Raw genomic sequence first — 13,148 nt, 5'->3', positions numbered from 1 at the left:
AAGGTCCATAGTGGCAGATGGAATCAGAAGTGAGTCTGGATACCTACATTGAAACTTCTCCTTTTGAGTTAGCTCCACTAGTAACAACAGTGACTCGCTAATAGTAACAACAGTGACTCGCTAATAACAGTGAGCACTCGCTCTGAAGACATGAAAACCCTTTCTGGAACTCTGATGCAGTTCAGGTTCCTTGGTACAAACTGCCAAGTTTAGAGTCTGAGGTCAACTTGTTCTCCATCAGGATAGCAAGGGTGGTCGGTGCCCCTTTTCCTTACTTCCATAAATCCTGCAGGGAGCTGTTAAAAAGCGGTTACTGCCTGGATGACTGTAGGGGCTTGTGTGTGGAGCTGCATGAGGAGCCTGAGGTGGCTGGAAATGGCAAGCTTTGCTTCCACAGAAGTACAACAAGTCATCCTCAAATTTTGGGGTTGAAACAACAAAAATGTGTTACTTCTCACTATTCTGTGGGTTCCCTGAGCTCATCTTGGGGGCTGATACAGGATGGATTCCGCATGGTTTAGGTAATATATATAGCTGCATTCCCCTGACACCTGGAGGGAGTTGAACCACCTAAGGTGACCATTCTTCTTCTAGATGGTCTCTCAGCACTAGGGTGCAAAATGCTGCTCACATCCCTGATGCTCAGAGAGTGAGAAATAATAACTTGTTGGAGTGGTTTACTTTGCAGTGATAAATGAGACAGTTTTCAATTTCTGTCTCCTTCTTTCAGATACCTTTCTGATCTCTTTTTATTCCTTTTGTTCCATCTTTGGAAAATATATTATGAGCATTTCCTCCAATACCATGTTTGCAAAAGACCTTGCTTTCAATCCCATCTTCCTTAACTGTTTGACTCACAGCCTGCAGACCAATGAGTCCACACTGCTTTTTTTTTTTTTTTTTAAAGAAAAGCAGGTAGAGTAGTGTCTGCTCAGCTCAGTGGGAAATTAGTGTCATGACTAACACAGGAAATAGAGAACAGGAGCATGCTGACTGTCCGTAGTCTGTCCAGATCTTACCATACTGCCCTGCAGTAACCCCAAGGTTGTCCTGTGCTCATCCACAGTCTTCTGTATCACCTCTACAGCAAGGTGGACACTGTTTAAAGTATTGCCAATGGAAGCCACACTCTGCATAGAGACAATATAGGAACATCAGCCCTTTGAAGAGCTTTATTAAGCATAACTGACATGCCATCTATGCATGTATTCAAAATGCACAATAAGCCTGTGAAACTATTTCCATAATAGAAGCAACAGAAACTAGCTCCCACCCCCAGTTTCTCCATGCCTTTTTGTAGTTTCCCCCTTTCTGACCCAAAGGCAACCATTTGTTCATTTTCTGTCTCTATATGTCAGTTTGCATTTTCTAGAGCTTTACATAAAGGGAACAATACTTTCTAAGATGGTTTTTAGTATGTCTTCTTTCACCAAGTACACCTGAGATTCATTTATATCTAAGCTGATTGGCATGTTATACGCCATTGGTATAGTTTCATCAACTTGTTTACTCAACAGTCAGTACACATTTAGTATTTTAGTATTTGATACTGAACCAACAGAGCTGCTATAAGCATTCATGAGGTAATCTTTATGTGGTCTTGTGCCCTCATTTCCCTTCAGAGTTTCTCATTACCACAATACATAGATGAACAGCTGGCCATATGGCAGATCTATGCCTAACTTACTAAAAAACTTATATATGACCTTCTAAAATGGTTGTGTCATTTTATAGCCCCATTTGCAGTGTTTAAGAGAGTTCATATTACTCTATACATCCAAAATATAGGTGCTGTTAACCTAAAAATTTTGCCCATTCTAATGGCAGTATAGTGGTATGCTGTGATTTTAGTTTACATTAAAACACTAACTGAATATAAATAAATATTTTAATTATTTCAACTATATCCAAACTATAAATTCCATGTAACATATGCTGAAAAAAATTAACAAAAATCATAAACATTCACTCTTTATATGAACATTTTCCCATATATAAATATGTTAGGCTATTTTCCCAATTAAGGAAAACGACAATCTTTCTAAAAGATATTTTCCTAAAAAATTATTTGTAACAGTCAAATACTAAATAAAATAAAATAAAATAAAAGATAATAAAGTCTGGAACTCATGGATAATATACCTACCCATGAACTATGTGTGTTAAACACTCTGCAGGCAGACAGATGGCCAGAGCCAATGCTATTACTGTCAACAGTCAGGAATATTAGGTGATGGCTTTTGAGCAAAATTGGGTGGGTGTAATTTTTGGCTCTAGGAAACCCAGCTGGCAGTAGAACTCTGTCAGCAGTGAGTGTAGTTAGGTAAGGGCAACTACTTATTTTGCTCTTATTAGTCTTGAAGAACCCAAGTATACAGAGGGCATGGCTCAGAAGTCATCTTTTAAAAATTAAGAAATTATGCATGAGTGTATGTTGTGGATGTGTGTATGTGAATGCAAGTGCCTGTGGAAGCCAGAAGAGGTCACTGCATCTCCTGGAGCTAGAGTTACAGGAACTAAACTCTATTCCCCAGCAAGAGCAGTATGTGTTCTTAGCCAACAATTCATCTCTTCAGTCTCTATTAGTTACTTAAAAAAAAAAATTCAAAAGAATGTTATTTGGTTGGTTTTATACATTTATATACTGACAATTTACACGGTAACTTTATTTATTTACTTATTTTATTTATTTATTTATTTATTTATTTATGTGACATTAATATTTTTAACCAGAGTTATTTTATTGTTTTGAGGAAGTCTCACGGAGTCCAGCTTGCCATACACTCAAGGATGATTTTAAACTTCTCTCTTCCTGCCTCTACCTTCCATGTGTGGGAATTATAGACATGTATCACCACAACTGGCTTTAGGTGGTGCTGGAAATCAAACCTAGGGCTTTGTGGATGCTAGGTAAGTACTCCACCAATAGAAGTGCATCCTCAGACTCCAACCCAAGTTTTTTAAAATTACACTGAAACAAGACCTTAAAGAGAACAGGATATGATAACACTTTCAATATTTAGAAAATTATGTGACATAAATGAAAGCTAGCTAAGTTTTGGAGATGAATTACCGTTTCCAAAGTGCATCATCATTTGCAATAAAAGCTGTGTCCAGCGGGATGGCAAAGAGAGAACATTTGGGATAGTTTCTAAGCTACTATGCTATGTAAGCCTTGTTGTTGCAAAAAGCCAGAGACACTCAAAGACACCTACTGTTTGAGAATCCTCACTGGCTGGCTGGCTAAGCCTGTCAGGACACAGGAAGATAGTGAGCTCTTGTTTAGGGGTTGTTTTTTTGGAAAGCAGCTGACAGATCATGTAAATCCTAGAATGAAAGTCTGAAACTAGTATTTCTACCAACTGCAAAGTGCCTGGTACACACTGGAGAAAGCTCCACAAGTGTTTATTGAGTTAAAGAGAAGAACAAGCCAGTTTCCTTTCCTAACGCAAGACTGCTAAGGTTTGCCTCTGTAAAGCTACAGTGGCCTGTCTTTTCCTACTTGATTCTTGGGAGTAACGGTAAGTATCTGTCTCATTAAAGCTGCCTCGACCTTTTTAATTGAAACCCTGAGAGCAGATGACCATACTGGACAAGTAGCAAATCACAGGGACGGACACACAATATTGTGGTTGTAAAACATCAGGTTTTATTTTTGTTTGTGGTTTAGAAATTTCTCACGTTGTATAACAATTTAGACATTTATGGACAGAGTCTGGAATATAATTGAATCAAACAACACAGGCTAACTTTTAAAAGCCATGAATCCTAGATTTAAAATTCACTGTGCAAGGGGCTCTTAATTCCTAACAACCTTTCCTTCATTTCTTGTTGTGAGATGATGGTCCCCCTGTTCAATGAGAAATCTGTTCCCTCCCACCTCTTTTCACTCTCTGTCCAGCTCTAGGCATTCCTTGCTCTCATCCTTCTGGCTGAGATTTGTCTGCTACGTCTACATACCAGGGGTCAAATAAACAGAAACTATGCACTGCTCTTTGCACACAGCCCTGGGGTCTATGGTGGACACACAAGTAATTGTTTAGGACTTATACAAACGCCTTTAGAAAATAATACCCACTTGTTTCCAAAGTAATTCTTTTTTCAGTTTACATCCCAGAGTGTTTAAAAGTACCCTTGTCACAACCTGCTACCTAATTTTTAACTTCAGCATTTATTTTAGATCATCTTTAAACAGCAAAACAAAACAAAGCAGAAAAGCAGAGGTTTAAAGTAACTCTCACCCATAACTGGTCATGAAGTGTAACGGCAAACTGAAACGTATAAACCACCACCTGCTAACACAATGGTCCCAGAAGAGCAATTCTGAAACCCAGATGGACAAATGAAAAACCATATGAACCATAAAGTAACCTGTTAAAAACTAAGGGCCTAATTACCAAAGTTTGTACTCCATAGAACACAATGGTATACTACACCACTCTTTTGAAGCAGCTGATTTCAAATACCAGGTTTTCGAAGGGAACTCTCAAGGTGCCAGAATTCTATCACTGGGGTGGCCATAATGCCCACATGCAGCACTTACCTTCTGAAGTCCTTCTACAGTGCTAGGCAGACTAAGTAAGTCTGCGGCTGACTTGACGCTGGCTTTTAGGTGGTTTACTGCAGAACTCAAGAGAGAAATCTGAAAAAGATTAATAAACAACTCAGAATTTGTAGAGTATATGCTTTCTTCACAAACTCTATAGTTCACAATGTCAGGTACCTGTCAGCTCACAGGAGTGGAGGAAATGCAGTACTGTGGGAAGATGCAGGCAGGAAGCAGCAACAACCCCCTATTTCTCTGCCCAGTTTGAACTGGTGCCAAAGAGGCAGAACCTTGCAAGGTCATTCTTTACCTTAGTCCTAGCAGTGTCACAGTGCAAAACCCTTCAGTTACTCAAAAGATGCAGTGACTACCACACAATCCTTCGACAGCTGAACAGGAAAAGACTGATGATCACGGCCACTTCAAAACTTCACTTTGGTAAAATAGAACACCTTAGTTATTTAACTGAACTTTTGTTCCTGTCCAAGTGGGAATGCACATTACAAAGTAAAAGCCCATCATCACAAAATATAGTCCTCAGGAATGGTACCCTGACAACCTGAACAGCACTTTCAGCTACTCTGGGACTTGGTTTTGGTTTAATAATGTGATTAATATTTCAAACTCAATAGCTCAACCACAGCATTACTCTGTACCCTGAAGGAGCTCAATAAATACCCACTGACTTACTGAAGGATGCAATGAATGTATTAAAACAAATTGAATAAAAGGAAAATGTGGCTTCCTTTCTGCTACTTAGGGGTAGGTTTCTAAGTAGCTGGATTCCTGCTTAAATGGGGACTGGGGGAACCTGAGTAACACAAGATTTCAGGCTTCAACTTTACATTCTAACAAATCTTGCAATGTGACTCAAAACACTCTTCAAAGAGTCTGAGTACCAGACTGCTTTCTTATTCTAAATTTTAGGATGAGAACTAAGGCCTAACCAATAGTTGAAATGAGTGGCCTCACAACACCTAACTTTCTGGGCACTTGCTACAGGTCAAGCCGGGAAAGGCAGGAGAGAATGCGAGACACAGTAGAATCTTGGCATTTGGCACTTTTTCTGTGCACCTTAGCGGCAACCCTAGGGCTTAACATTCTGCTAAGCGGCTTCACAATTTCTGGCATACAGAAAGTGTGAGATAATGAAGGTTTGTTGCATTAAGCCACTACATTTGGAGATTAAATGTAACCCAGCAACAGATGATTCATATATTGTAAGAATTAAGGACACGTGACCTCAGCTCTTAGCACATTGCAGAGTACGACCGATTAATCAGTGGCAGTTCTTTAGGAGTGAGATTTAGTGAGTATACCGCCCTAAGTGTTCTCAAACATGCAGACCACTCATCAGGGCTCTAACTCTATCCATTTGAAAACAAAAAGGTGAGATACTCAGCCCACACTGAAAAATACTTTTAGAAAGCTAAAAACCTCTTACAGCAGCAATTATATCAGGGAGGCTGTGTTTTTCCCCCACCTCCATTCCTTTAAGAAGCTCTTGATAATACTGAGGCTTCAAAGAACATAAGGAGACAGGCATTATCGTGTATTGTTCATGGGGATGTAAACTGGAAAAGGATTGCTTTGAAAGAATAGCCCTCAAATGTTTATATCCTTTGTTCAGCAACTTCATTTATAGAAACCTATCTTGAAGATTACTAGCTCACAGGCACAAAGAAATATGCACAACAGGTCTTTCTTATTTGTACCAGCAAAACACTAGAATAATCTAAATGCCTATCACTAGATATGTAGATATATTCAGTAAACAAAGGACATTGTAGGACACCACATACTGAATGTCTCCATTTATTTACATACACACTTGGTGTAACCCATAAGCTGATAATATTAAAAGCTATGATAGCTTTATACTACATAGGCAGTGCAGAGCGTATCACTGACATGAGACTATGTGGCTATGTGGGAATATGAAGGGAGGGGACTCCTCCCGGGGAAGTTTTACGATTATTCTACATGCCCTATTATGTGACACAATACACACTAGTGAATAAACTCCTTTCACTGACAACTGGCAGATGGATCCTAAAGGGATAATAACACACTGTGCTCTGAGTGATCTGGGTAGAAACTATTCTGTCAGGTACTCCAATATCTTGAGGCTATGGCAGAACTAGTCAGAAGTATCTTAGGAACTTTATGGTCTCAGAGAAGGCTGGTGTGGCTGCTGGAAGCTGCCATTTTACTTAAAACTAGAGAAGTAATAAAAGCAGGTAAGGCCTTCTCGCCTCGTCATAAACACTGTGGGTATGAACTCTAGACAGTCAGCTGGATCACAGACTGGTCTCAGCTCAGTTATGCACCCCTACACCACCAGACAGTCTACCCTCCAGACCTCCCCTCTTCAGCAGAGCCAAACTGTGCAGGAAACTACAGTACATATACACGAATAGTCGGACTGGAGAGACAAGGGGTACTCTCCCATTGTCACTGGTCTCAAACAGAGACTCTAGAATGTGAGACTGGATTCATGCATTACAATAGAACTTATCAACAAATGTCATATTTTACAATCTGAAGACACTAAAAACTGAGACAAACAGAAACCACTAAGGAAAAAAAAAAATCACATTTAGCCAAAAGATAAGCTATAACTTCTATGCATAGTCTGACTTTTTTTTTAATCAGCATAAGTAGAAATAGCCACTTTAGACTATTTGCTTAATATAAAATTTTATACTTCAAAAGCAGAAATGCTATTTTTTCTTCAGGGTTGAACTTAATGTTCTTTAAATAGTGAGGAAAAAGTTACGCAAACAGAGAATCACAAATGATGAATTATTATGAATAGGAGTTTTCTACACAGTCCTGACTGTCCCGGAACTTGCTATCTAGACGGCTGGCCTTAAACTCCAGAGATTCTCCTGCCTCTGTCTCTAAAGTACTGGAATTAAAGGTGCACCTGGCCCTGCTCACTCTTATAAAAATGGAAGGAAACCAGGCTCCCAAGACTTAAATGTCTCAATGCTAGATTGATACACAGCTGGAAATTGGATAAGCTCTTTTACCTTTGAGTTTCAATTTTCTTTTTCTTTCTTTTTTATTTGTTCCATTTTGTCTGTCTGCTTTGCTTTTTGAGACAGGATTTCTCTGTGCAGCCTTTGCTGTCCTGGAACTTGATCTGTAGACCAGGATGGCCTTGAACTCACAGAGCTCTGCCTGCCTCTGCCTCCCAAGCACTGGGATTAAAGGCATGTACCACCACCACCAGGCCAATCTCAATTTTCTTATCTGCACTTGGGTATACCACTTACAACTTCTTGTGACACAAGAGAAAGGAGATCACATATGCTGTTCAGCTAACAGAGTGGTGTGCATTTCATGGAAGGAAACATTTTATGTACAACAGTTATCACCACTTCCCAGATTTTCATCCCCTGCTTGAGGCTGAGTACAGTGTACAGTCTCCCAGTGAAATCAGATGCATATGCAACAGACTGTCATACAAGTGCCCAGAAGGGAGCAGGAGGGAACTGCAGAAGGTCTTTGATAACAGTGCTTGTTGATTTACTTTATCTCTGGCTTCTTTCGAGGCCCAAGGAGGGCTATAAGGAAGGACTAAAATTTCCTCAATCTTTCCAAGTCTTTTCACTTGTCTATTGTCTTACAAAGGCACTCCATTCTTGTTATTAGGTAGTTATCTTCTGAAAAGCTATAACAAATGTTGGATTAGTGAATGCTAAACACTGTTTCTAGGTGTGAGGGCTAGGTTCCTGTGAGTCCTTTGGTCACATTTTCAGTAACTCATCAATTTAATATATAACCTTGTTTTACACGTGTTCCTGGTTACACGTGTTCCTGGTTAAACATATTTAACGACACTGCTGACTGAGACTGAACCCACAGCAGCAGCATGGAAAGTGACGCCTGAAGGAAGCCCCCAGCAGTGAAACCACTAACAAAGAGGACAAAATGTGAAAAGGGACATGGGATACAGCCCAGAACTCCGCTTGTTTACAGTACGAGAACAGAACAAGAAGGCAGGGTGCTCCAACTTTCAGTGTCTGCAGGGTGACTCAAAAGCCACTGTTGCTGTGCATGTATCAATGGATGATTAAAAAGCTTCATACTTACAGATTCTGAGGTTACAAGAAGATTTTAGCAAGTAGATGAAATTATGAGGATCAGCTGTACTGTCCTAGAGAGTAACCTTCTCTTTCTCTGGGGTCCACCTGGTCCATTCCCCCTTCAGACTTAGCACACCATTTCTGGGAAAGCTGACTCCAATCTGGGTTGCATGTTCATTTCAATATGCCCTCAGCATCTGAGCCATATGGACATGCTTCATGTCAAGCTGCTTACTTTCCTATTTACTGTTTGTCCGTAAGATCACTGGGGTAAGGAACTGCATCGTTTTGGCTCTAAATCTACTGTAGTATGAATGTTGCTGCTCCCCTAAAAGTTTCATCTTCAAAATCTCCAGTGTGGTGGCAGTAAAAGGCAGGGTTCTTCAGGCATGATAAGAGAGGGCTCTACTTTCTCCAGAGACCAAATCTGATGGCATCCTGATCCTGGAGTCTTGGGCCTCCAGAGCTGTAAGCAATAAATTCCATTCTTCCTAAGTTACCTAGTCTAAGGCTTTCTGTTAGAGCAGTCTGAATGGACTGAGGCACAATCAAAGGCTTTAGCTCCATAAAAGCAGCTCGGTAAACATTTGTCTCCACAGAAAGGGAGGTGTCTTATAACCATCAAGAGGGAACAGGCATAGTACCAGAGGTTACATGAATAAAACAAAGTGTAAATGAAGATTCATGTACTATCTTAAAGATTTAAGGAAAAGTTGGATTTTAACTTTCTCAATCAGATGGCCTTTTCCCCAGCCTGAATTAGCTTCAACTTGGTAATAGGAATAGTTCTTGATAAGTGACAGAATACATTTTGGGTAAGTATCTTGTTTAAAAATGCTGTTAGGATCGTCTGAATTGACAATTACCACTAGCCATAGTAAACATTATCTTTACTTTTATTTCTATTTTGGCTCACTTTGACTGCTGACTTGATAGAGCACTAGAGATGTGTAGCACTAACTTTAGAAACCCACCCAGACTGCCAAGCTCCCTTTGGAATCAACATCCAGCTCTACCTCACCGCCATCCATCCTTCTGGGTCTATGCTAGGAGAGAATTCCTCTGCAGTAGGTTGGCTTTAATAAATCAATCTAGCATCTCATAAAGTGTGGTGCTACTAATCTGCCAAGAGTTTTAGTCTGACCTTCTCCAGGCTCATACGCAAAGTCCAAGGACATCTTACAGCATGCCAAGCACCAGTTTTCTCTTTGAGCAGTCCTAGAATGCCAATGTATAAGAAGGAAATGGAGACAGACAGTTGATGTTTGTCTGTCTGTTCATGCAAAGCAATCTTTTTTTTTTTTTTCTAATTAGGTATTTTTCTCAATTACATTTCCAATGCTATCCCAAAAGTCCCCCATACCCTGCCCCCCACTCCCCTACCCACCCATTCCAACTTTTTGGCCCTGGCGTTCCCCTGTACAGGGGCATATAAAGTCATGCAAAGCAATCTTAACCTTGAATGGTTGACCCTGTTCTGCCAACTTCGATCCACAGACTGCCCAGGAGAAATGTTCACTCTCCCAGAGCTGTGCTACTCCCACCTGATGTCATCTCTGTGACATCATCTCTGCCCACATTGCTCCTCTGCTGTGTGCATGTAGGGTCACAGTTGATTCTATTCTTTGTGCACAAAAGAAATGAATATCTGCTTTTCTTTAATTACCGAGAACCTAAGAATAGATGATAACTAGAGTTGGTATCACTGTCACTTCCTTCCTCTGAGACATAAAACAAAACAAAATAAAATAAAATAAAATAAAACACAGACAAGTGTGGTGGCTCCTATCATCTTAGTGTTCAGATCAGCATGGGCTACATAATGAAACTGTCTCAAAACTAAAATAAAACACAGGCCCACCAAAGGAAAGACTAGGAACATCATAAGCCACTGCTTTCAGAAATTTCACTTTAGCTGCTTATGGTGTTTAGTCTACTTCCTGCAGCCAGAGCTAAATACCATAGAGTGGGTGATTTATGAACAGGCTCGTTTAGCTCATTTAAGAACACGTGACTGCATCTAATGAGGATTTTTGCCTGACTCAGTTATTTATAACTCCCTCTATAATGCTCTACCCTGTGCAGAAAGGGTTAACATTTTAAACACTTGGCAAATGGTAGTTTTTTTGTGTGTGTTTTTGTTTGTTTGTTTGTTTTTTTTTTTTTTTTTTTTTGCTATTTTACTATTTTAACATGTGATCACAGTAAACTCCAACTTAAAAAGACAAAACTTGAATTTTAAATTCATACTAAATGCTCACCAACCAATGTAAATTCATTTCCACAGCTTACACAGGAATAAAGTCACACTTTCACTACCTGCTTATTCATTTCTGTGATGTTGATCCAGACTCTGCTTAAGCCCAGCTCCCCAGACTCAATCTTCTCAAGTTGTTTTTGTTTGCTGAGAAGTTCCTCATTAAGTTTGGGGATTTCCTGGAATGAGCTCTTCTGATTAGACTCCACTGAAAGCAAAGTAAGAACAATTGTAAATAAAGATCACATTCCCTCTGGTCCCAAATTGGGGGTGGGGGAAGCAATCACAAGGTAGGGAAGAAGGGAAGAAGAGAGATTAATGAATAGTGAATTAATTTTGGGGTGGTGATGACTTAATTCACAATTACCTAATTACACTGAAAAGGAGGAAAGAGGAGGGGCAGGGCAGCACTGTGATGTAAATGTGCATCTTTAACACTTTTAACCAGGCACACAGTGACAGATACATGTCTGACCAGCTTTCATATTAGTCAACTGGACTGACAACTCCTATCCCAAGGATGCACAAAGTGCCATTACAAACTACCTCTAAGTGTTTATTTTCTTCTACTTTAAGTTGGCTGACTGAGAGGAAGTATTCAAATACTAGTATGAGGAATAAGATTATTTCACAAATAGTGTTTTCTTCACCAATCCAAAAGCTCAAGATGAAACACAAGATAAACGTGCCAGGTGGGGCAGGGGGACATTTGGGCTCTGGAAATAATTCCTCCATAGTTAAGGGATCTGGAGCCCGAGGCAGAAGCCATGGGTGCACTCTCCTCCTCCTGTGGAAAGCATTTTTTTCTCTTAATGGAAAATAAAATATTGATAATGGCTGTTCTTCCAGAATAAAACCTACGTCATTTTTCCTTAAGTCACAGACGTTCTGATTAGTTACTGTATGCACACACACACACACACACACACACACACACAGAGAGAGAGAGAGAGAGAGAGGGAGAGAGAGAGAGAGAAAGAAAGAGACAGTGTTTTGAGCCCCCAAACTGGCATACAGTAAATTATAAAATAATTTACTAAAATGTGAACTCCAGGACTTGGTTTTGTCCATTTCTGTATGGTCTGCACTTAGAATATCATTTTAAGCACTTGGTAAATACTTGTTACCTAAATAAACCTAGTCTTTGCTGACCTCCCAACCATATATCTCAGTACATCACTCTCCTCTTCAATCCAACAAAGAAAACTCAGAAAGTAAAAATGTCAGACAAGCAAGCACATTTAACAATAACAAGGCCTCACGAAAACCGAAGGTGGTGGCAATATACCTTTTAGCAAGCCCACTACGAAACAATTCACAATATGAAATTAGATACTTTCATTATTTTTCAAAAGTTGCTGCCATAGGATTGCATTCTAAATAACAGGCTTTCATGAGTGCTTTTAGTGTAGCATTTGATTTACACATGGTTTGCAGAAAACATCCATCTCAGTCAGTAAGGGCATTTCATTACTCATTCTAACGAATGCAGCTCTGTGTCACTGAATTGCTTATAGAGTTTCAGCTAGGCTGTAAAGAAAAGCCATCCCATGAATGCTTTCCATACTCAGGTGGTCAAACACCATCAGCATGGAGGGTCTCTTTCCTGAAGTCTATATGCAATAAATAGGACTTAGAAGTGAAAAAGAAGTAAGGCAGAGACATAAATAACCTGAGCTACAACTATTAACTAATGCATACATGATGTTAGCAAGCCCTGAGGACACTCGGGATCCTGAGGAGTCTATGAGCCCAGAGGGGATCATAATAATCATTATCTGATGTGGGTTTTTAGGAGAGACAAGCCAAGCCGAGGCACTTTTGTTACATAAATGGAAGTATGGCAAACAAACAACTTACAATTACTTATTCATGTTCTTTCACCAGGGAAAGCGACTCATTTAAAATTCAATGTGTTGAATCTCAAAAGAACTTACCTAGTTCTCATTTTTTCCATCTTTATGATTAGGAAATGAAATTTCTGCATACACTCTTCAAACACAACATACCTATGTCAACAGTTATGTTTTGCATTCATACAATGCCCCCATAGTTTATAATCAATTTTGATGTAATTATCACCAAATGACATATTCCTGAGCCTCTACTGTGTGCCAGTCCTCTACCTGACACCACTGTATAGAAAGACCCTAAAGTTCTCTATCTAGAGGTGAAGGGAGGGTTACTAGAACATGAGTAATGACCAAAGCACTTTTGAGGCAAAAATACAACTTCACGTGTCATGTGTGGG

The 13,148-nt window shown here is 39.7% G+C and overlaps 1 protein-coding gene across 3 annotated transcripts in view; it reads right to left on the bottom strand.

Annotated features, from left to right (window-relative positions):
* Nucleotides 1–13,148, bottom strand: part of Efcab14 (EF-hand calcium binding domain 14) — a 39,678-nt gene that overhangs the window by 19,831 nt on the left and 6,699 nt on the right. For all 3 annotated transcript variants that reach the window (XM_006503006.4, NM_001368627.1, NM_172698.2), the window contains exons 3-5: nucleotides 10,960–11,105; nucleotides 4,544–4,642; nucleotides 1,020–1,130 (exon numbers count right to left, since the gene is read on the bottom strand). In XM_006503006.4, the coding sequence (XP_006503069.1) occupies nucleotides 1,020–1,130; nucleotides 4,544–4,642; nucleotides 10,960–11,105 (356 nt within the window). The remainder of the gene's footprint in view (nucleotides 1–1,019; nucleotides 1,131–4,543; nucleotides 4,643–10,959; nucleotides 11,106–13,148) is intronic.

This window comes from Mus musculus, chromosome 4, assembly GCF_000001635.26.
Source record: "Mus musculus strain C57BL/6J chromosome 4, GRCm38.p6 C57BL/6J".
Lineage (NCBI taxonomy): Eukaryota > Metazoa > Chordata > Mammalia > Rodentia > Muridae > Mus > Mus musculus.
This window is presented reverse-complemented; position numbering and strand designations above follow the sequence as displayed.